This window comes from Leptopilina heterotoma, unplaced genomic scaffold, assembly GCF_015476425.1.
Source record: "Leptopilina heterotoma isolate Lh14 unplaced genomic scaffold, ASM1547642v1 Lhet_58, whole genome shotgun sequence".
NCBI classification, from domain to species: domain Eukaryota; kingdom Metazoa; phylum Arthropoda; class Insecta; order Hymenoptera; family Figitidae; genus Leptopilina; species Leptopilina heterotoma.
The window spans coordinates 2,310,251-2,332,993 of record NW_025111131.1 but is presented as its reverse complement, the minus strand read 5'-3'; the positions used below and the strand labels follow the sequence as shown (position 1 = coordinate 2,332,993).

Below are 22,743 nucleotides of genomic sequence, written 5' to 3'. Positions count from 1 at the left end.
ATTCCAACACACGTAGTATTTGCCTATTAAAAATCCTTTCTTTTTCTATGTGCGTTTATTATTGTGGTTTTTACATATTGCTTTGCATATTCACGTTAGTGCTAATATATGGCTTAAATAACGCATGAGTAATGGCGAAATATAAAATGGTGGAAATTGTTTTTTCAATCATTTTTTTTTTCATACATCAGCTTACATTCTATCTGTGTATATTTGGATGATTTTTTTATTCAAACATTATTGCATTCTTTGTTATATATTTATTGTTGGGCGCATTAAATCCCTTTAAACATTTATAATTGACAATTTATCCTGATCAGTAAGATGTTAGGTTTAGCATTAAATTATATCTAATTCTTAAGATTCAAAAGTGCTACTGGTGATAGGCGGTTTAATCCGTAAATTTCGAAACATTTCTATAATAGCATTACGTATTTTGTAATTTAATAAATTGTTGTGCAATCAACGACGGAACGTATATGGCTTTCTAATTTAATTGATATGAAAGCAAAATGTTATAATAAGAATGCATTTTTTATAAAAGAAATTAGCAAAATTTGTTTGTTATTGATACAATTTTGGAAGAAATAAAAGTAAACATACAAAAAGGTTATGTTATACCCATAAATTTTATGAAAAGTTAAGTACATCCCCAATAAAATTATATTGTAGGTTTAAAAAAAGCTTTAAAGATTTTCTTTATTAAGATAATGATGATGTTTAAATCAAGCTAAATATTAACTGAATTTATAAAAACAACACGATAAACAACACGATACAGTAATACAGAGAATCCTCCATTCTGTAGAAGATTTTAGGAGCAGTCCACGGAATAAAGGTGGAATAAAATGCTACTATGTACATGAATAAAAATTATATTAATTTAGTAATCTAAACATTAATATAATACTAAATTAGTGATCATGGTTATGTTATAACTTTGAAAGAATAAATACATTATTGTGGTTGATTATAATAATACTAAAATGAAACTAATTAAAACAGGTTTTTATAGTTATTTAGACAAAGAATTTCGAAAAAAATGATCCGCTTTTTAATTTAATAACGATTTTGCTATAAATGTTTTCTTGAATAGGGGTGTCTCTGCGGGGTATAAGATATAATAAAAATAGATACCTGAGCAATCATGAAAAGAAGTACTTTAGTACCTGATGTACAAAAACTTTACTTGAAGTTTGGCATCATTTTTAAACATTAAAACGGAATTTAAAAAATTTGGAAATAATATATTGGCTCTAGAATTGATGATATATGAAAAAAAATTTGCGTCACTTATTTGTAGTCATAAATTATAAATTTTTTAAAAAATTGCCCTTAACCTTAAAATTACCCCTTAAAGGTTAAAATTCATAAGATTTACATTTAAATTTGTAAATTTTAAACCAAGATTATGATACTATTATCCAAACATTACAATAAGAGAATAGAATTTCATTTAAGTGGAAAAAGTTTAAGAAAAACAGTCTTATTCTGAAAAGAGAAACATAACCAATTTTAAAACATGATTAAAATTAAAAAATTTTGTCAGACTTGAGTTTTTTTAATGGTTAAGTTTATTAGTATTTTATATATAACGTTCCGTCTTGATAAGCAACAAGAAATAAACTTACATACAGTAACAAAAGAAATGGGGATCCCTTATGGCAGGTGGTACTTTGACGCCGCTTACACCTCTGACGATGCAAGAATTAAAACTGAGTCAAACATTGGATGGTGCTAACATGTCTCCATATCATACATCTGGTGAGTTTGCATCCTTAAAAGTCTTAGTAATGTCTAATCATAAACGAAGAAACTATAGCTTTTACTGTCAATTGAAATTAATATACTTATACTTACAGTAACTAATATTTCATAACACTGACACTTACTTTTCTCTCCCGAATTAATATTTATTCTCTTATATTCTAATAATTTATATTCTTCATAAAATGTTTTTTAAACTTTCACAATCTAAATGTATAATTAACTCACAAAAATAAAAACTTTATGATTTAACATACACGTTATAGTGATGGGACATCGAAAGAAAAACATCAATGTTGTAAAACATCGACATATTCAATATTAAGAACATTTGAAGTAGATTTTAAAAAGATTTAAGATGAAATTGTAATTTTTAAAAGCGCAATTTCCAGCTTTCATTAGAAAAGTAATTAAAGTACAATGAAATATAGAAATCAATGAAAATTAAATTTTGTTAGTTAAATAATATTAATTAATAGACAGATATAAAAATTTATAGTTGTTTAGCACTTTAGGGTGATTCACATTTTGGGCAAGTTAAAACTTACAATATTGGCTGGTTTTAATAAAAATTTAGGGGAAAATGTGTCAAAAGTGCTAAAGAGGGGCAAATACTATTTCGATCTAACATCGAAATCAAAACATCCAGGTTTATTTAAACATCGACCTCGAAGGAAAAACATCGATGTTTCCGATGTCGATGTCCCATCACTATAATACACACGTACTAGAATATACGTATTATCTCATAGTATAGGATTTACCTGCTCAACAGTAAATAAAGTAATTTCAAAAAGTTTTTTATTATAATTTCTAATGAAAATAAAAAGTTGGTCTCATTTTAAAGATAATACTCCCTACTTTCATAATATCTAAATAATAAATTTTTTGCAAAAAATTTCTTCATTAACAAAATTTTTCCTTTTTTGGGTCAATTTCAAACTAGTTAATTAAAAGTTAATTAAAATAATTAAAAGCTAGTTTATCACCTTTGAAATGCTTTTTTAAGAAAATGGTACAGTATATTGATGCTGGCTTTTTTAAAGTTAAACACTTGTTTCAAACTAAATTTAAAAATAGAAAAAAAATTTAAGGAGGTTCTCTCGTAAACAGAAATAACAAACAGTTAATTATAAAACTTGATGTATTGATAATGGTTTTAAGAAAATGTAGTTAAATTTTTAGAGGTTTAGGTTGATTGTGACAAAAGATATAAATAATTTTCTCTTTTCACATTTAACACTGATGTGTCTTATGAGAAATTGTATTTTCTTATAGTCACTTCTTGGATCGCTTGTTAAAAAATTACATTTGTTTGAAATTGACCCAAAAAATGGAAAAAGTTTTTAACAGTAACTAAACAATGAAGAAAAATTTATTAAATTTATCATTCGAATATTATGAAAGTAGAAAATATTAGCTTTGAAATGAGACCTTAACCAACTTTTTATCTCTATTAGAAATTAAAATAAAAAAACTTTTTGCAATTACTTTATTTGCTGTAGGATGGGTAAATCCCACTGAGCGGCACTGTACATCATTTAAAATATATTTTACACTTATTTTATTACAATTTAATTTTATTTTTCTCTGCTACTTACATTTTTTATGAAAACATGGCTAAGAGCACGTGTTATATTTGCAAAACAGCATATGAAATGTAATAAATTATCTTAGGAACTGTATAATTAAATAGGAAAAAGGCAATATTTAAATTTATCTTAACTTTAGTTTTATAAAACTTGCTCGAATTCCAAAAGGGATCCCTCAATTATGATTGATGTTATATTATGTTGAATTTTAAGATCAAATTAGTTTGTCAAAACATTTTGTATATTTAATGTCTGAAATGTTAAATATATTACCGGCAAAGTATAAAATCCAGGAATTACTGCGATAAAACAAAAGGTTCTAAGAGCATCTATTTGAGATTAAAATAATAAGCTTAACCTAAATAGATGAGCGATTACGAATATACGAAACAATGATTTCATCTTCGTCATCAACGACCCTAAAAGCCTCGAGTAGCAATTTTCAAATGTACCCCAAAAGTACCCGACAACAGTCAACTCTCTAAATTTGAATCAGTTAAAAATAACTGATTTAGAAGCAAAAAGTCAGTCACTAATTCAAATAGTAATATTTCTATTGACAATTAGTTAAAAAAAACTGATTTTCAGTTAAAAATAACTAAAGTTTCAATAGATTTTTTTGACTCATTCAATTAGTCAAGTTTAACTATTTTTTCAATTATTTTTTACTGAAAATTAGTTATTTTTAACTGATTCAGAAGCAAAAAGTCAGTCACTGATTGTCAGTTAAAACCACGATTTTTAACTGATTCAAATTAAGAGAGAAGAAATAATGTTAAGCTCTTTGTCGGATTTACCTGGTCAAAATTTACAAAAGCTTCTAAAAACTTGATATTTGGGAGTTTTAATCCCATTTTTCTCAAACATCTGACATAATGGGAAGGTTACACTTTTTGTGTCAGAAATTTAAAAGGAAAAGTGAACTATTAACTTTAAAATATTCATAATGTTTTAATATATTTGCCTTTTAAATCTAAAACTTAATAAAATTATTGCAAAATTATAATGCATTTGAAATTAATAAACAATAATCAAATTAAATATTCATAATAAAAGGCGTTTTTTTTTAGAAATATTTGAATTTATTGGAATATTATAAGGAAAAAAATGCGCGAATTTTCTAAATACCGTCGGGTACTGTACGAGAATTTTATCTATAACGTTTCCGCTGCACTAAGCATGGAAAATTTTAATAAAAAGTGTGACAAAACCAAAGAACTTTTGATTAGAAGCATTTAACAAGATAAAACCTTTTGGAGGTTGTTATTCAAACCCTTCCGATTATAGAAAACCGTAATAATAAATAATTAAAACTGATTTTTAGCCTAAAAAAGTAATGTAAAAGTTGACTATGTTTGTAAAAATGTACTTTTTCACTATTCCATGCTTATTAGAACCATATATCATTTGTGAAACACGTTATCTTGTATATCTTTAAACGCTCTTTCTGAATCTGCAATTGCTTTTTAAAAATTCAAAATGGTTGATCCAAAATGGCGGAAGATTTTAGCTCATTTTTTAGATCAATAAAATTCACTTGAAACTTGTTACTCGTCGGGGGTATCTGGATATTAAAAATTCATAATTGAGATAAATGTATAATACCAAATATCACCTATATATAATTTCTAGATAATACAAGGTTCTTAAAAAAATGTTAATATTACATAACTTAAATTTCAATCAAAACTATAAATTTGTAATAAACGACCCAAAAAAGCCACCAGAAACCAATTTTAAGTGAAAGTCATTAACTTAAAAGAATCGTCCTGCATATTGGATCTGCTATTTTGTATTTTTAAAAACTGACTACATATTCGTAATCAGCGGCCCCAAAAACCACCGAATAACAAGTTGGGTTGAGGGTTCGATCCAAGAAAGCGTTAGATATTTTTGAAAATGTATGTGGAAGAATGAGTTTAATAATAATAGATAGAGGTATATGTAATGTCCCCAATAATAACAATGTGTTAATTGTTTAAATAATTTTATTTTTTAATCTTTTTAGGGTTCCGTACACCTACGGTGTATCGGCGGAACCCTATTGGTGAGACTTTAGCGTCCGTAGCCAAATCGTGTCCCCCCTTAGCGGCTAAACTATTTGACCTAGAGAGCTCAAATTTGGTACAAATATGTATTTTCACACATATACACGGAGAGAAAAATCAATCGTTTATAGCATGAATGCTTTGTATTTTAAAAGTATGAAATGTTAGTATACTATGACTGCAAGAAAGTATACTGCGATTGCAAGAATCCTATGCTTTTTCGGTATTAGACCCTTGCAACTGGCTATTAGGCCACGCCCAGAGCCTGGGCCGACCAATCACATTGCAGAAAACTTTTACCGAAATCGCATAGGTTTCTTGCAATCGTAGTATGAAGAACTTCATGCTAAAAAGCCCAGATATTTCTCTCCGTGTAGATTACAGGAAATATATAGCGAATGTGCTTGGAGGTGATGGTCATAGCGTTGTCAAGGAAATAACAGGATTTTTGGCCAAAAATGCATAAAAAGTGACCATTCCCCCCTAACTTCTAAACTGTTTAACATGGAGAGTTAAAATTTGGCACACTGATTTTTTACCCCTAGTTTTTACATTATTTGACCTAATTAGCTAAAAATTGGTATACTATTGTATTTTTACAGACTGATCACAAAATTTTTTTTTGTTTTGTACCAAATAATTTTAATATAAGTGTAGAGAACCCGCCATTTTAGTGCGAGTGCAACTCGCACTTGTCTAATGTTTTTTTGGGTGGTATTACTATTTATTTAAAGTTGGGCCAACCATCGTGGACGGCGAACCGTCATCATTTTGCTAGTTGGCTTAACAATTAGCAAGTTGAGTTGGACCAACCTTTGAAGAGTTAGTAGCCCAACTATGTGCCGACCGAAAATTCGAACCTGGCATGTCCCAGTGCCCACTGGGACTTCAATATATTCAATATATATATATATATTGAATATATTGAATATATTGAAGTTATTCAATATGAATAACTTTGACAAATATGTCAGAAACGTGTGCAATAAGGGGTTACAAGGTGCGGTTCAAAAAGCACTATAAACTTAAAAAGAAAAACAATTAAATGTCAATTTATTACCAAAAACCCAAAAAAATAACTTTTTTAAAATTTCGGTTTTGAGCAATTCTATGGTAAGTGATCATGGAAATCTCCTTCTAGTATCGGATTTTGATGAAACTGTGTTTTATTGTTCTCTTGAATGCAACTAATAAAATACATAGCGGATTTTTTTGGAAAAATATTGTGATATACAACATTTAAATTTTTTATCTTTTTTTCTTTGAAACCCCATAACTTTTTATTGGTAAAAGATATTGAGGGCAAATTCTTTTCAAATTGTCTATGGGTCAGTCCAGACCAAGTGTGTCAAAAAATTTCATTGATTTTCTAAAATGTTATAACTTTTATAATAATCTGTTGTTTGTAAACAACAAAACAAAAAATATTTTCAACCGTTTTTTGAAATTGAAAATGTTTGTTAGTTTTTTTGCATTAACAAAATATTAGAGCATTTTGAAAAAAATTAATAACTCAAAAGCCGTTTAATTTGGAATGTTCACATTTCGATGTGCTCAAATTTGTGCATAGGGGAGAGTGGGGCAAAATGGGGTAGGCGGGTCAAATGGGGTACCTCTGTTTTTCCATGATAGGTACTTTTAATTTTTTTAACCTCGACATATATCATTCATGTTGATAAGAAACTGTTATTAATTATGAAGACACCCGAAAGAAAATTTTTTTTTGAAAGTTATACAACTTTTAAGTTTTAAGCAAAAAAAATATGAATTTTTTTCAAAATTAAAGTGCTTACCAAACTTTTTGGGTTAATGCATTTAATTTGGCAAGTGTGGGATCTTTTTCAGTACTTATTCTAGAGTAATTTCCAGTAGAATAGATTGTTTCATTGTTTACAATAACTTGTAAACATTGCATTTTGTTTTAATATGCAGTGTGGGGCAGAATGGGGTACCTAAGTGTGGGGCATGCCGGAAGCTACGCCACTTCATTAAAACTATTTAAAAACATTATATTATGCATATTTAAAGGTTTCCTGCAAAAGAATCGATATTTTTGCTTCGAGGCATTTATACTATCGATGTTTCATTATCGATATATCGATATTTTGCAAAAATCCATGTTTTTTTGTTAAATTCTAATAAATATTACTTGTTTTTTCATAGTAATAAAATATCCTACTTTTTGTTCATATTTATAATCTCATACAACAAGAATTTAATGAATTTTGAAAAAATATTCAATGTTTTGTACAGTTATTTGATGCCACCCCATTTTGCCCCACGGGTTAGGCAAAATGGGATTTTAGCACTTTCTTAGAAAATACGATATAAGTTCTTTCAAAAATTTTTTTCTCCGCTATTGTCATAATTTCCTCAAAGCCAAGTGTACAAAGAAGAATTCTGAAGTTTAGCTGAATCGATTTATTCGTTTGGTTCTCTGTAAACAGCCAATTTCAAAAAGGTACCCCATTTTGCCCCACTCTCCCCTACCCCACAGAATATTTATTTAAACAATTTTTTTAAATCAGTATATTTTTACCTGAAAAATTGTTAAGGATGTACGTGCACGTTTTTTTGGAAATTATAAAACACACTTTTTTTTACATATATCAAAAGTTTTACGTAAAAAAAAAATTCTTACAAAGTTTGGAGTCTGTTTACTACGGATTTTTTTTTGAATAATACGAATTTTAAATTATAAACTTTTAACATTGATTCTTATGGAGAAATGTGAAATTTATCCTTTTAATTGAAAAAAAAATGTTGAAAGAAATCCAAATAAATTCATGTTTTTTAAAAAATAAGTGCATGGAAATATCACAAATCGTTCCAAATAAAAATTATACTATGTTGCCGGAAATATATTAACAAATTTTGGAAAATAGTAAAAAAAAATATGATCTGTTACCTTTTTTAAATAACAAAGAAAGAAGAGCGGCAACGTCACTTTTACTTCCGATATGAAACTTGTAAACAAAGAAACTGATATTTTTATTATTTTATGGTTATAAATGTAATGAAATTGAAAGTAAAATAGAAAAAGGTTTTTTAAAAAATTTTCTTCTCAACAATAAAAAATTACATGCACTGACATTTTTCTGCATTAATAAAGAATATTTTAATTCTAACCAACTAATCATAAAACAATAACATTCGTGCTATTGACGGTTGTGAAGTTGTCAGATTTCAACACGACAGTTATAACATATAGTATTAGTTTATATACGAATATAAAATTTTTCTAGTGTGTGACAGTAACAAAAAAAAATTTTTTCTGAAGTATGAATATATCCCATATGAAACATCTCATTTTGAGGTTTATATTTTTGTCAGGGAAAGTCGTGCACGTTCATCCTTAAATTGTTTTTTTGTTTACTACTGATTATCGTAAAAGTTTTAACATTTTAGAAAATCAATGAAAATTTTTGACACAATTGAGCTGAACTTACCCCTATAAAAAACACTTTCCACTCAAAAATTTTTGAAAAAAATGTACTTTGTTGATATTAAAGAAAAAAAATTTATTTTAGATTTTTAAAGAAACTGTACTTTTTTGTTAATTTCTTTTGTGGTGGAAGTATATACTTACCTCTAAGTGCTCTGTGATTTTCAAAATGGGATCTGCATAACTTTTTGAGAAATAAATAAAAATGTACAGTGCTGTGGGTCACATTTCTAGCTTTAGGTACATGAAACAAACGAGCATTTGTAGCAAGATCTTGAAATTAAGCCATATTCGCATTATATAAGATTAAAAATTTGAGCTACAACATTGTACATTTTGAATTTCAATGACAATGACATTTGGGAGGGGGGGCGTAAGCAAAGTGTCACGCTTTAACAAATTTTCTACACTAAACTATAGAAAAAGTATCACACAGGGGGAGGGGATCTAAAGTACCTAAAATATCCATCAAGTAATATGTGAATGACCCCTTTGGCTAATATTTCTGAAAAATGTATAATAATAGTTCACAAGATGGATCTCAAAAACGCTACAAAATTAAAAAAAATTAATAGCTCATGCAACATTCTTTTTAAACTCTTGACAAAAAACCTTTTTTGACATTTTTAATTAAACCTGATAAATTGAATAAGTTTCTGGTTATGTGTCCGTCAATGAAATCTAAAATTTAAAAAAAATTTCATCCCTCTAGTTCTTATTGAACTCGAGATATTTGTGAAAATGTAATGTTTACACACACATACGAAATGACATTTTCTAAAATGTGATTTTTGCGTTCCTAAGATCAGAAAACGTAAACAGAAGTGTAAAAATCGAGTTTGAGAATTTTCGGTAAAACAAATGCTTCCATGAGGAAGCAATATTTCTGAAGAGAATAGCTTTGCTGTTCAAACTCGGAGTAATCAATATCTTCAATTTTTATCATAATTTGACGACTGAGTGAAATTGTACCTGGTACGTTGTCCATGCTAAAACGTGCATATGGTTAGGATCGTAAAAACAAAAAAATATTTTAGATATTGATATCAGTTTGTATTTTACAATTATCAGAGTAAACTTTTCAAATATTAAGAAGAATTGAATTTAGTATTAATACTTAAATGATTAAAATCCTACACGGAAAAAAAGGAATAGTATGAAATAAATTATTAACTGATGGGGGGACTTAACGCACACTAAACGTTAACACTAATCTCTACACTATACATGCAACTATAATATTTGAGCATCTAATACTCATTATTTTCAACACAATTCATAAAAAATAAAGTTTGAAAATAAATTATAAATAATATTTTTAATGCATTTTTAAATGGATGCTGTTAAAATAACTTGGGCGCAATATGTATCAAAATTTTGAACTAAATATGGACATCCATATCTCATGCTACTATATAATACGGATCATGCATCCATAATATTTGGAAACTGCTTCCGTGCTGAAAGTGGTCATTTCCATTTCATTGGATAATCCAACAATATTATGCTCAACAATATTTATATGAATACCACAACCAGTACATTTCTTTCCGTGTAGTATTAATTAAATTTTATAAATTTTGATCACTTTCTCGCATCAATATAAAAATGAAATAATGCTTTAGGTAATGCACACGTTATAAACTCAATTTGATTTAATTAAATAAATCGCCCATTATACCTTTCATTTCTTGATAGTGCGCACCAACAAGAATTAAGTAGTCTATTCGAAGTCTTAGACATCTACTTGAAATCATAGATGTCGAAAAGACCACTCGCCCTCTGCGAGTGTGTAGCCGAATTCTGCACGGTAGGCGTCTAATAGATGACAATTTCGACGTCTATAGATGTCTTATGGCGTCCCATTTCGACGTCTATATAGATCTCGATTTAGACTACATATAGATAAATGTTTTAGACGTCGATTCCAGTGAGAAATAAAAGGTCTAACCGACGTTTATTCGACGTCTAAGAAGTTGAGAGGAGATCAGTACTGATCAGTACTGATTATGCTATATTGACACTGTTGGGAATCAAGTAAATGTAAGATATTACATCTAATAGTACCTTTACGAATGTCAAATTTTTGCAGGAAATAATCTAATCGTGTACTAGACGGTAGACGTCTACTAGACAACAATTTAGACGTCTTGTGGCGTCCCACTTCGACGTCTATATAGATCTCGATTTAGATTCCACATAGATAGATGTTTTAAACGTCGAATAGACGTCGATTAGACATTTCATTTCTGACTGGGGTATCTAATTTCGTCTCCCCCTCCTTACCGACTAAACTATTTGACCTAGAGAGCTCTAATTTGATACACATATGTATTTTCACACGTAGATTACAGGAAAAATATTTTTAAAAATTTTAAATACATTTTCTATGATCAGCCAGTAAAAATGCACTAGTATATCAATATATTTTTCCTGTAAAATTTCCGTAAAAATACACCAGTATGCCAAGTTTTAGCTCTTCATGTTAAATAATTTAGAAGTTAAGGTGGAAGTAATGGTCACTTTCCCAGGTAGAAATGGAAGATCTAATCTACGTCTAAAACATCTATCTATGTGGAATCTAAATCGTGATCTATAGGTATAGACGTCGAAATGGAACGCCACAAGACGTCTATTAGGGTTTTGTTAAAATTCTTTAAAATTTATTTGTTTATACACCTGTCTTCAGCCTTACATACTTGGCTATACAAGTGTCTTTTTACAAATTTCGCTCTTACAATATTTCTATAATTATTTCTTATACTAAATTTTGCGCCTGCAGAACGACTTGAAAATTAGGAGTACTCGCATTTGCCTGGACCACTCGTCTAATGGGTTTTCTCGCCAGTGGAGAGGGAAACTGTAGAAAACCTCTCCTGAGTACAACAGGTTTATCGACAGTCGAGTTCTAATGGTGTGTACCGGACAATAATCGACGGTGCACATCATTATACCTCGACGTCAAACCTCCCGCTCAGATTGTCTCACGTGCCGGAAAAATACCAAGCCAAGTGGGCGCGAACCAAGGGTACTTACCTTTGGTCCTTAAACGACCGCCAAGCGAGGCATCTATCCGACTGAGCTAATCTGTCGGTTAAGACGTCTATTAGGGTGGTTCTTATTTTGGAGAAGTTGGAATTTCTTAGGTCGCCGGCCGGAATTTGAATTACAATGCGAAAAAAATGAAATACCCACAAAAACAGCCCATTTGATAGATATTAACCCGTGCCGACGAAGGGTTAAAGTTTAAATGGGGTTTAACATGGGTTTGGTGTACTTCCTCAAACTTTGTATTACAACTTTTCCATTTCTCAATAATTTGACTTGGGTCTATGTATTCCCATAGTTTTTTGCATGCTGAACACGAATATGATGTCAAAAATAACTTTTGACAGCTACCGCTTGTCAAAAAAGCTGTCAAAATTCTATCAAATTTTCAAAAAAAAGAGAATTTCCACGACTTTCACATTAACTTCTACTAATAAAAAGGTTTCTTGAGAAAATTTCAGTTTATATTTATCAATTTAATACACTTTGACAGTTGACAGCTGCCAAATGAGTTGTTAACTTTTATAGACACCAGTTTTGAAAGAGTTTTAAATGAATTATCACAAAAAACGTTTCTGTGGGTAAATTCAGTCCATGCCTAAGTATTTAATATATTTTGGAAGTTGACAGCTGTCAATTTGGTAGTCAGCTTCTATAAAATAGGATTTTTTTAAAAGTTCCTAATTATTTTTTATAAATGATTTTTTAAGAAAAATTAGTTTATATTTATGAACTTAATATATTTTAGCAGTTGACAACTATCAAAACAGCTGTCAACTTATATACGACAGAATTTTTCACAATGTTTTTAATTAATTTATCAATTGTGTAAGCTTTTGTAAATGGTGTAATAAATACATGAAAATAAGTATAAGTCTAATTTTCTATGAAACTGAATTCAATTCTGAATTAATTCCTAACGTCCATAGATGTCGAAATTGTTGTCTATTAGACGTCTACCGCGCAGAATCCGCGCGTCGAATAGATGTCGGTTAGACCTTTTATTTCTTACTGGGTTATATGCATTTTTGGTCAAAAATCATACAAATTCTTTGACAACGCTATGACATTTTGTGCAAAAACCGCACAAATCAAAAAGTTAAACTATTAAAATTTAATTTTAGTTTCATATAATTAAACAGAAACTTTTATTTAAAGTATAAATAATAACACTTATACTAAGGGGCCATCCATAAACCACGTTGCTCCTATTTTGGAACTTTTTAACTCCTACCCCACGTAGCTTAACGTAGCATATTACAGAACCCCCTTCCCCCTACCTAATGAAACGTAGCTTTTTTCTTTTTTGTGTATTAAAACCCTTTTTTGTAAAAATAATCAATAACAGCGGATTATGAATTAGATTGAACCAAAATAAATGGGAGTCAAAATCTACCGATTATCTGCATAAAAGGCTCTTACGTATGAAATCACATACATTAACTTTTAGTTTCCTTAATAAACTAAAAATGTTTTTAGTCATCTGAATTTTGAAAGGGCGAAATAAGCCACTCATACAAATTTGTAATCATGGAAAGTGTGTAATCAATTTTAGTGATATCCATATGTCGTTAACATTGGCTTGTATTTTCGAATTCGTAAATTCTCTTGAATAACATTTTTTATAAACCTCGTAGATCTTATTATGCAGAACATATTTATAAATTCTGAGAATAATTCACCAAATTTCACTTTTAAAATCGCACATATCTTGAACCAGCTAAACTCGTTCAAACTTGCAGTTTTTGTAATTAAAAATGAATGAACGATAGATAGCAACGCTGATAGTAAACGAGAAGGGTATTACTTTGAGATTTTACTAAACTCGATTCATCTCGATTCTTTTGAATTGACTTTCGAGTAGCTCGCGTAATTTCAAAAAAAAGTCTGTGAAATAAAAATGCAAAATAAAATACGTTGCTCAAACTCAAACTCGTTCCTCCTCCACAGGGGCGTAGCTCTTTACCGAACCCTCTCCCCCTAAAACAGGCCACGTGGTTAATGGATGGTCCCTAACATAACCTTAAAATAATTTTCTTCTTAGGTACACTAAGAAAAGAAAAGCATAGAATCTGAAATGGACAAGTTTAGCATCTGTACCCGAATTAAAAGCAGCAGCAGTTCCGCTGTATGATAGATGCCGTACTAAAATATGAAACGGATTTTGTCTTTGGCTTGAGGTACAGATTTTGTTCTTCAAATTGTACTGTTTTGAAGTACAGTATCTGTCGGTTGTTATGAGACAGATCCTGTAATAATAGTTCGCACCGCCGCTGTGCTGCTATAACGACACCAACTAAATAAAATTAAGAACGGGTGCTGTCACCCATTTTACACGGACGGTATTCGGCACAGTACGGATTCTGTGCTTTTCTTCTCTCAGTGTACCTATCATCTGAGTATGTCATATATATTAATATCATTTTGAAGGCCCAGTGTTTACATTAAAACACTTCTATTAAAACACAAGAACTTACTTTAACAATGATATTTCAAATAAAATTGTTTTATAAACAATAAAATAAGAAATTATTGTTCGATGGTCTCTGAAACTTCTAGGTCATGTGCGACCTACAAAAACAGCACTGATTGGTTTAAATGACTTAAAATTAGTAAACAATCATTTACGAACAAATTTTTCTCTGCACAGAGGCACTTTTTGCAAAATCTGCCCAGGAACCATCTTCACGAATATTCTTAATTACCTAACTCCAAAAGATTTTTTTAATTCATGCAGAGATGCGGTTGCAAAATGAAAAAACCCCTATGGTGGCTCTTATTGTCCTCTGAAGTTAGATTCAAATGACCTCATATCCTTTGAAATTTGCCTCATATGACCTTCACACCCAATTTTGAGATTATGTTTGCCCTTTGTCTTCTAAAGTTAGCCTCAAATGACCTTATATCCTCTGAAATTATCTTCAAAAGACCTCATTTTTTCCTCATATATTTCCTGATTATTTAAGGGGACATTCCAGTTCAAAACAGGCAAAAAGAAGGCTTTTTTAGTATATATTATTAAAATAACTATGACATTTATTTAAAAAATTTCTTTTACATGTAATAAATAATTTATTTAAGAATTTGTAAAAAAAAATTTTTTTCATTTTTATTTCAAAATGGCGGCGATATACGCCATTTTCGAAAATGCCCATTTTCGGTGGTAAGATCGATTCCAAACTTTTTAAAACAGATAAAACCAAAAACGAAGTGACATTCTCTTCGTTAGATAATTCTTTAGGTGTGGAACCTCAAAAAAGTGGAATTTTCTCCCCCCCCCCCTTTTTTAGAGTACTTTTTCCCAAAAATAAGCAAAAAAAGGTGTTTTTATTCAGAATTTTCCTTATAAAAAGAAGGGGAGTTGGAAATTTTCCAGTTTTTGAGGTTCCACTTATAGGGATGATGACGCTGAATCAAAAGCCGTTTGATTTTTTAAAATCGCTTCAGAAAAGTCGAGATATCACGAGATATCACGAGAAAAACGCATTTAAAGCTTTTGTTCATAGGTTTCGAAATTTTTTTTAAAAAATCATCAGATTTGCTTGAAAATCTTTACTCGGGGGTTTTTGAGGTCGCTAATTACGAATATGGAATTAGATTTTTAAAATTCAAAATGGCGGTTCCAATATGGCGGACATTTTTTTTTTCAAAATCATTGGATTTGCTTGAAAATCGTTATGGGGGGGGGGGGTTTGTGGTCGCCGATTACGAATATGACATCATTTTTTCAAAATTAAAAATGGCGGATGCAATATAGTGGACGAAAAAAAAATTAAAATTAAAAAATTGTCTTTCCGCCATATTGGATCCGCTATTTTGAATTTTGAAAATTTGATATCTAATTTGTGATCAGCAACACCAAATACATTTTTGTTTGTCTTTTTTAAAAAATGCAAATGCGAAAACATTTAAATCATTCGATTGCTTATCCGCATACAAAAACATCTTTGACATGGTGAAGAATAAGGATGTATAACTTTTGTTTTACTTCGAATTTTGCAATAATATTTTAGGAGAGTATTCTTGACACTATAAGAAATCCGAAAATAAAAACAAAAAAAATCGATTTTTTTACATTTTGAACTGGAATGTCCCCTTAAATGATAATGTGTGTATTTCAAATTAATTAAATTTCAAGAGGTTTTAAATAAAAAATGTTTGAAAATTTCAAATTGTAACATTTAATAATACGATTTAAAATACTTATTTAAAAAATGATTTAACTTTTGAATGAATTTAGGTACAAATTCTAGAAAATAATTAAGTTTCAAAATAGTTATAGTTGTAATTCTTAAAAATATTCAAATTTTTTGATTGAAATAAATTTTATCCAATTTTGAAAAAATGTTATTTCTTTTAAAATTAAAGAAAACAGCTGAACTGGAGATTATATTTTTTACGTCTATGGAACTTTAGGATGTTTTATATCACGGAAAAATCTAGAGGGGAAATACATTTTTTGTTTAAGAGTGTACACTGAAAGTAAATGTAAAAAGTGGAAATTTTTTTAAATTTGTATGTAAGTCGAGCAATATGTAGTGCAGTACGAGTTAATGTACCGCTAGATAAATGGTTTTCTGCAGGTTATTTTATGAAATTAGTACATCAAAATTAAATATATGTATTTTATTAGCTCATTGCATTTATTTCCTGATTATTTAAGCCTTCTATTAATTATAACTTATAAAATATACCCAGTTCTTGTTCAATTAAGCGATGCAATGGATTTGTACTGAATATTTTCTATAATCACATTAGAATTCAAATACATTTTCGATTACTATACGTGCAGTCGTATTTTGCCCCTTTTCTATGTTGGTTTTATGGAAAAACAATATCATAACGGAATTCTGCTTTTTAACTGGCTGATTCTACAAACCACATAGAAAGGAGTTAAACTACGAAAAACTAGTCCTTTCTCTGAGGGAAGGCATTAATTTACACGATATTTACATTTTTGGTAACATTGTATGTTATAGACACTATTTTAATTTCGCATTATAGAAATTTAATTTTAAACGTAATTGCTAATTGTTAGCTTCTGCCTGAATTGAATGTTATATTGTATTGTGCATGATCATAGCAGAGAGCAGTACCGTTGCTGTATCGTACGTTGGTGTAGGAGCCGGAGGGGGCGAGCAAAGTCCACCGCTTTCTTTACATAACGAGACTAGCTCAGCCCCTACGGCTATCAACACTTCTTCTGGAGACCCGGGATTGACAGTATTACAACCACCAGTCTCTCAACCTCAGGTATCATCCGCAATACCACCTTACACGACAATGCTTCCTAGTTTTGGACACTATGCAACTGGTAAGTACTCAGGCACTTAATTGACGGTTTAGACCAATCAACTCGAACTGAGCATCATTCCAAGTTCCCTTCATAAGTGGTTAGACCTTTGTAAGCAAAATAATCTTTATATTTTAAGATTTTTTTTACCAAAGCTTAATTAAATGAACTACAATTTATCTAATGATTAATATTTCTTATTTTCGAGACCCAAAAGTAACCTTTTATATAGAAAAACATTTTTTTGATTTATATAAAATTGCACAGTAGCTGACCACTTAAGTGAGTTCTGAACTCCGCAGAACAATTGTCTCATTCAGATCGAGTCATTTGAGTCAGGCCTATAATTGTCATTTTCTCCTTCTATTTATGTTAGAAATGCATGAATTTTTTGCTACTTATGAAAAATTATTATATTCTTAAATATTTCTGTTTCAAATTATTTACAAAAAATCTAGTTAAATAACATGTGCTTTTATGTGTAGTGAAAGTTTTAATTTTTAATTACATTTTTCTAAAACTGTTTTTAAAATCGCTGCTTGCTAAAATTGTTAAAAACTATTCTATTAATATTACAACTTAAAAATGTACAATACCTTGATTTGTCCTTTGAATATCTTTTTTAAGAAAATATTAATATCTTAGGGTACCTGTGAGGTTGTCGAAACCTTCAAATGTCAGAAAACATTCATGGAGGACAAATCTGCTTATCTGATGGCATATTATTGAAGCTCAATACAAAACTGACATTACTTCGCCCAATATATGCCAACGATTAAATTAATGAGATTCTTTAGAGATATAATTTATTAACATGTACAGTTATATTAAACTTCAATTTTTAAAATTTTTAATTTAAAATAACTATGTATAAAACTAGTCCATAACATTAGAATTGAATTAATTTTTACGAAGAGTAAGATTATTTTTATGTATGTTTAGGTACTGGTGACTACGCGTATAGTGCGGCATATTCTCAGTATTCGGCTGCTCCTTATAGTAGTTATGGTTATGGAACTGCGACAAGCGGGTTACTCAGTAAGTAAACAGTGAGTATTACTACCCATTAGATCAGGGAACAATTGATTGTAATACAAGAGACGTTGAATACAAAATGAAATCTCGTATTTTTTTCTACATATACATACAGTAAGAATAGCTTCGTGTCAGTCATAGAAAAGTACGGGATTTATATAAGAATGTGTTTCTTCCACTCATAGACTATGACTGACATGAAATCTTCCCTACTGTATACATACATTAATCATTATTCAAATCTGTGTAAGATATATTAAAAATTGACCGAGTTCTAAAATTGCATCAACGTCTCACATATATTTCGTGCTACCCGGTCGAAAACCCGATTGTACATGTACATGGTTCTTGTACTTGATCGTATGTATGTTTCTGGCGCATTTATAACTTTTGACTTATGTAAAGTTATCATGTGATTAAACATACACAAGTTCATGTACGTGGATTTTAATTGTCTAAAACTGAATAAGTAAAAATTCGTCATCTTATTTAAATAAATAAAGATTCAGATTTAGAAAGTGGATATTTAACACTAACACAAAAAACCTGGGTTCATTTTTGTTGCAGCTCAAAATGAGTCAATGTCAAATGCCGTAAAAAGTGGCCCCACCGACTAAGTTAATTTTTTTGCTTTTCAAATTGAGTAGCGTAGACTACTAATTTTAAACCCAGGTTTTTTCAGTTTGTGTTCGCACGTGTTCATGTACAAAACAATTCAACCGGGTATACAAAGTTAATAATATTTTTAAAATGTAACTTTTTTTGTATTTTGGTGTTAATTTTTCATATAAATCGTAATTAATAATATATTCATTCTACAGATGTTTTAGAAATGGGGTGTATTTCCGAAAATTGCAATTCTCGAATTTGTTTGAAACTTCGTATACTTATATGTATTGCGACGCGATATTAACGAAAAATGTTACAGGTTAATATTTATCAAATAGACTATTTTTGTGCGTAGCTCATTTTTTCAAATTTTAATTTAAATTGCGACTGGCGACCTAAAAAATTCCAACTTTTCCAAAATAAGAACCACCCTAGTAAATATGAAGATTTATAAGTTAGTCCATGAGATCAGCCTTTCGGAAATTTATTAAAAACTGATAAATTTGATTTTTAGGATTTTGAATTTTTACTCTCTTAATCTGGAAAGATGTGTACGAATAAGACACAAATGTCATTTATTAGTACATTTCATTAATCAAAAATCGTTTGACAAAATTTTCACTCAATTGAATTTTTGTTTAATCGAATTAAAATTAACTTGAATTTCTACTTAAATTTTTTATGTAACCAAATTTTGATTTGTCTAAACTTACATCTGAGAGAATTTCTATTTAATCTCATTTGTCTTTTGGAAAATTTTTATTATATAGAATACTTAATTTTATGGCGGACGCAAAAATTTAATAAGTCAAACTTAAGGTAGTACGCTCGCAACAGTCACTATCAAAAATAAATTTTAATAGAATGCTTTAGTATGGTGCACTTACTTACTTACTTACTTACTTACTTTTTACTTAATAATTGCATTTGTCCGAACTGTTGTTTTAACGAAATGTCACTTTTGCGAATCGACATTTTTACGAATTGCCACTTTTGCTAAAAGTCATTTTTGCGAAATATCATTTTTACGAATCGTTATTGTTCCGAAATGTCATTTTTTCGAATTGTCATTTTTACGAATTGTCACTTTTGCGAAAAGTTATTTTTTCGAATTGTCATTTTTGCGAATTGTCATATTATGCGAACTGCCATTTTTTCGAATTGTCATTTTTACGAAATGTCATTTTTGCGAATCGACATTTTTACGAATTGCCACTTTTGCGAAAATTCATTTTTGCGAATTGTCATTTATGCGAACTGATATTTTTTCGAATTGGCATTTTTACGAAATGTCACATTTGCGAATTGTCATTTTTGCGAAAATTGCTACAGTAAATCTATATATGCATACAAGTTTACTATAGCAATTTTTGCAAAAATGATAATTCGCAACAGTGACATTTTGTAAAAATGACAATTCGAAAAAATGTCAGTTCGCATAATTGACAATTCGTAAAAATGTCGATTCACAAAAATGACATTTCGTAAAAATGCCAATTCGAAAAAATTACAGTTCGGTCAAATGACATTTGTGGAATAATCATGCGCCTCTAGCCAGGTTAGAATATTATATTTCATTTTTCAAACGAAACGGTTAATATTGTTAAATTTTTTTTTTGTTCTAAATTTTTCAAATATTCATTTATAGTACATTAGTTTTTTAAAACAATCTATAGAAAAATTTTAGAAGTTATTGGAAGAAATGTGTCGTTTATATGCACTCTTTATGGGTTAACCTTGTTAAATAAAAAACTTTTAACTTAAATATCTTGTTTTAGAAACGGTAAATTTTTTTGAAATTTTGCAATTGCGTAGATCTTGTCATTAAGTATTCAGATTTTAAATTTCATGAAATTCTATAGAAAATTAAGATCGCGATTGTACTACCTTAATTCATGAAAACCCCCGAAAACTCGGAGGTACTCGAGATTTCTAATTACAAATCCCATTTTTAAACAATTTTTTAATGTTTTGTAAAATTTTTTAATTTTTGTTTCAAATCTTTACTGTTTTGTTAATTAAATTTATTGAATTTATCATTTATTTGACGAAAAAAAGTGTTTATACTGTTGTTTTTTATAAATAAGCTTATACTATATAAGTGATTTTTTTCAGATTCATCTTACTATTACTGCGGCGGGGATACGCTGGCGTCTTCCCACAATAATACACAGCAGGGTGGTTGTAACAATGCAGGATCAGAGAACAACGCGGATGTAGCTAGTCGTTCACCCCTTGCTGCAACAAGAGCTAGTAGTGGCGCTAGTGCTGCATCACCTACAGGAAGCGCTTGCACGAAGCCAGATCATAGTACGACTTCGACCGATCTATATTTAGCTTAATTAAAGGGAAGTTGTTATAGGTTAGAACTCCTTAGGTGCATTGCTAGTAACCCAACAAACTTACCAAAAAAAAATTGAAGACAATTAGCAAGCGCCATATCATAAAAAATTTATTAAAATTTCGTATTGTTTTGTTGTGAGACAAAGTGATAAATGCTCATGTATTTTGATATGGTAGTCTCACATTAAAAACTATCACGAGAACGCTCTTCCTTTATTGCTTCTACAATCAAGTGCAACAAAAACCGTCAAATGGATGCTCTATCATATATTAGTGAATCCGTAAGTTTCCTCTTAATTTTGGATGTGATCGTTAGTGCGACATAACATATATGTAATAAATGAAACATTGCATTATCAGATCACAGTCAACATTTCCTGTAAATCAGAGAAACAAATGGACTTGACATTGTATCCTTAATCATCAGCAATATATTTATTTTTATCAGAGAAAACAGTCACTATATTATAGAAGGTGGAAATATTTTGACATAAATTTTATTTAAATCTATTATTTTATTACGGTAAAAGAAATTTTAGATTATAAATTACATGGGAGAAGTAACATTTTTTTTCGTCATTGGCACGCTAAATTAAAAAATGAGAAAAAAGTATTACAAAATAGAAATTGTAGTCCACATAAGTTTTATCTTGACTTAATTTCTGTAACAAGTTGAATCAGCATGAAAATATTTTTTATCGTTCTTAGGAATGCATTTCCACTTTTTTTGATAAATTCAAATTATATGAAACAGATTGAATTTTGAACGTTATGAAAATAACAAGAATATAAATAAGGAAACAAAAACTTACTAATGTAGATTAAAAGTTTAAAAATTGTTTTACTATAACACGACATTTAAGAAAGATGGGAAAAAATTTTGCTGTACTTTAGTAGCATTAAAATTTGTCTACGTATAGTTTACGATTATTTTTTATACAAGTTTTTTAATCTAAATTTTCATGTTGATACATCTTTATTTAAACTCAATTTCGGTACTATTCGAGGATCGAGACACCAATATATTAAGGATTCACATCCTAGACACTAATAGGTATCTTTAAAACTCTATTGTGAATATATATTCATGCTCTTATTTATTTATTCCTTTTGGTATGTTTCGATCTAACGAGTATTAATATATGAATATGCTTTATATTTATACTTATTTCTCAATAATAATATTAGGTTTTAGTCAGCTAAGACTATTTCCATCTTAATTTCGCTCTCTTCAACTTTTGACTGAAGTTTAAAATGCACAGTTCTAAATATGTTAATTTTTTACATTTATAGTATTTTCACTAATTTTAGAATCGTCTTCATATTCAACCATCTAAAATATTCTAAGATTTGTCTTGATGAGTTAAGTAGGACAAAAGCAAAGTTATTAATGGTTAAACATTTTTTCACATTAGATTTATTTCTCATTGAAAAAAGACTGTTGCAGTATTTATCTTTGTAGTATTAAAATATTGTCATTTTATTTTTAAAAAAATTTACAGGTTTTCGATTTTTTAATTTTGATAATTCATACACATATATTTAAAGAAAGCTTGCCGAAAA

The 22,743-nt window shown here is 29.3% G+C and overlaps 1 protein-coding gene across 8 annotated transcripts in view; it reads left to right on the top strand.

Annotated features, from left to right (window-relative positions):
* Positions 1-22,506, top strand: part of LOC122508849 (paired box protein Pax-5-like) — a 191,289-nt gene extending 168,783 nt beyond the window's left edge. For 4 of the 8 annotated variants that reach the window (XM_043622434.1, XM_043622432.1, XM_043622430.1 and 1 more), the window contains 4 exons: positions 1,669-1,764; positions 16,984-17,214; positions 18,136-18,231; positions 20,953-22,506. In XM_043622434.1, coding sequence (XP_043478369.1) covers positions 1,669-1,764; positions 16,984-17,214; positions 18,136-18,231; positions 20,953-21,179 — 650 coding nt within the window. In that variant the 3' untranslated portion in view covers positions 21,180-22,506. Of the gene's footprint in view, positions 1-1,668; positions 1,765-16,983; positions 17,215-18,135; positions 18,243-20,952 lie in introns of all 8 variants that reach the window. The other 4 variants (XM_043622431.1, XM_043622438.1, XM_043622436.1 and 1 more) reach the window with 4 other exon arrangements.
* The last annotated feature ends 237 nt before the right edge of the window (positions 22,507-22,743 follow it).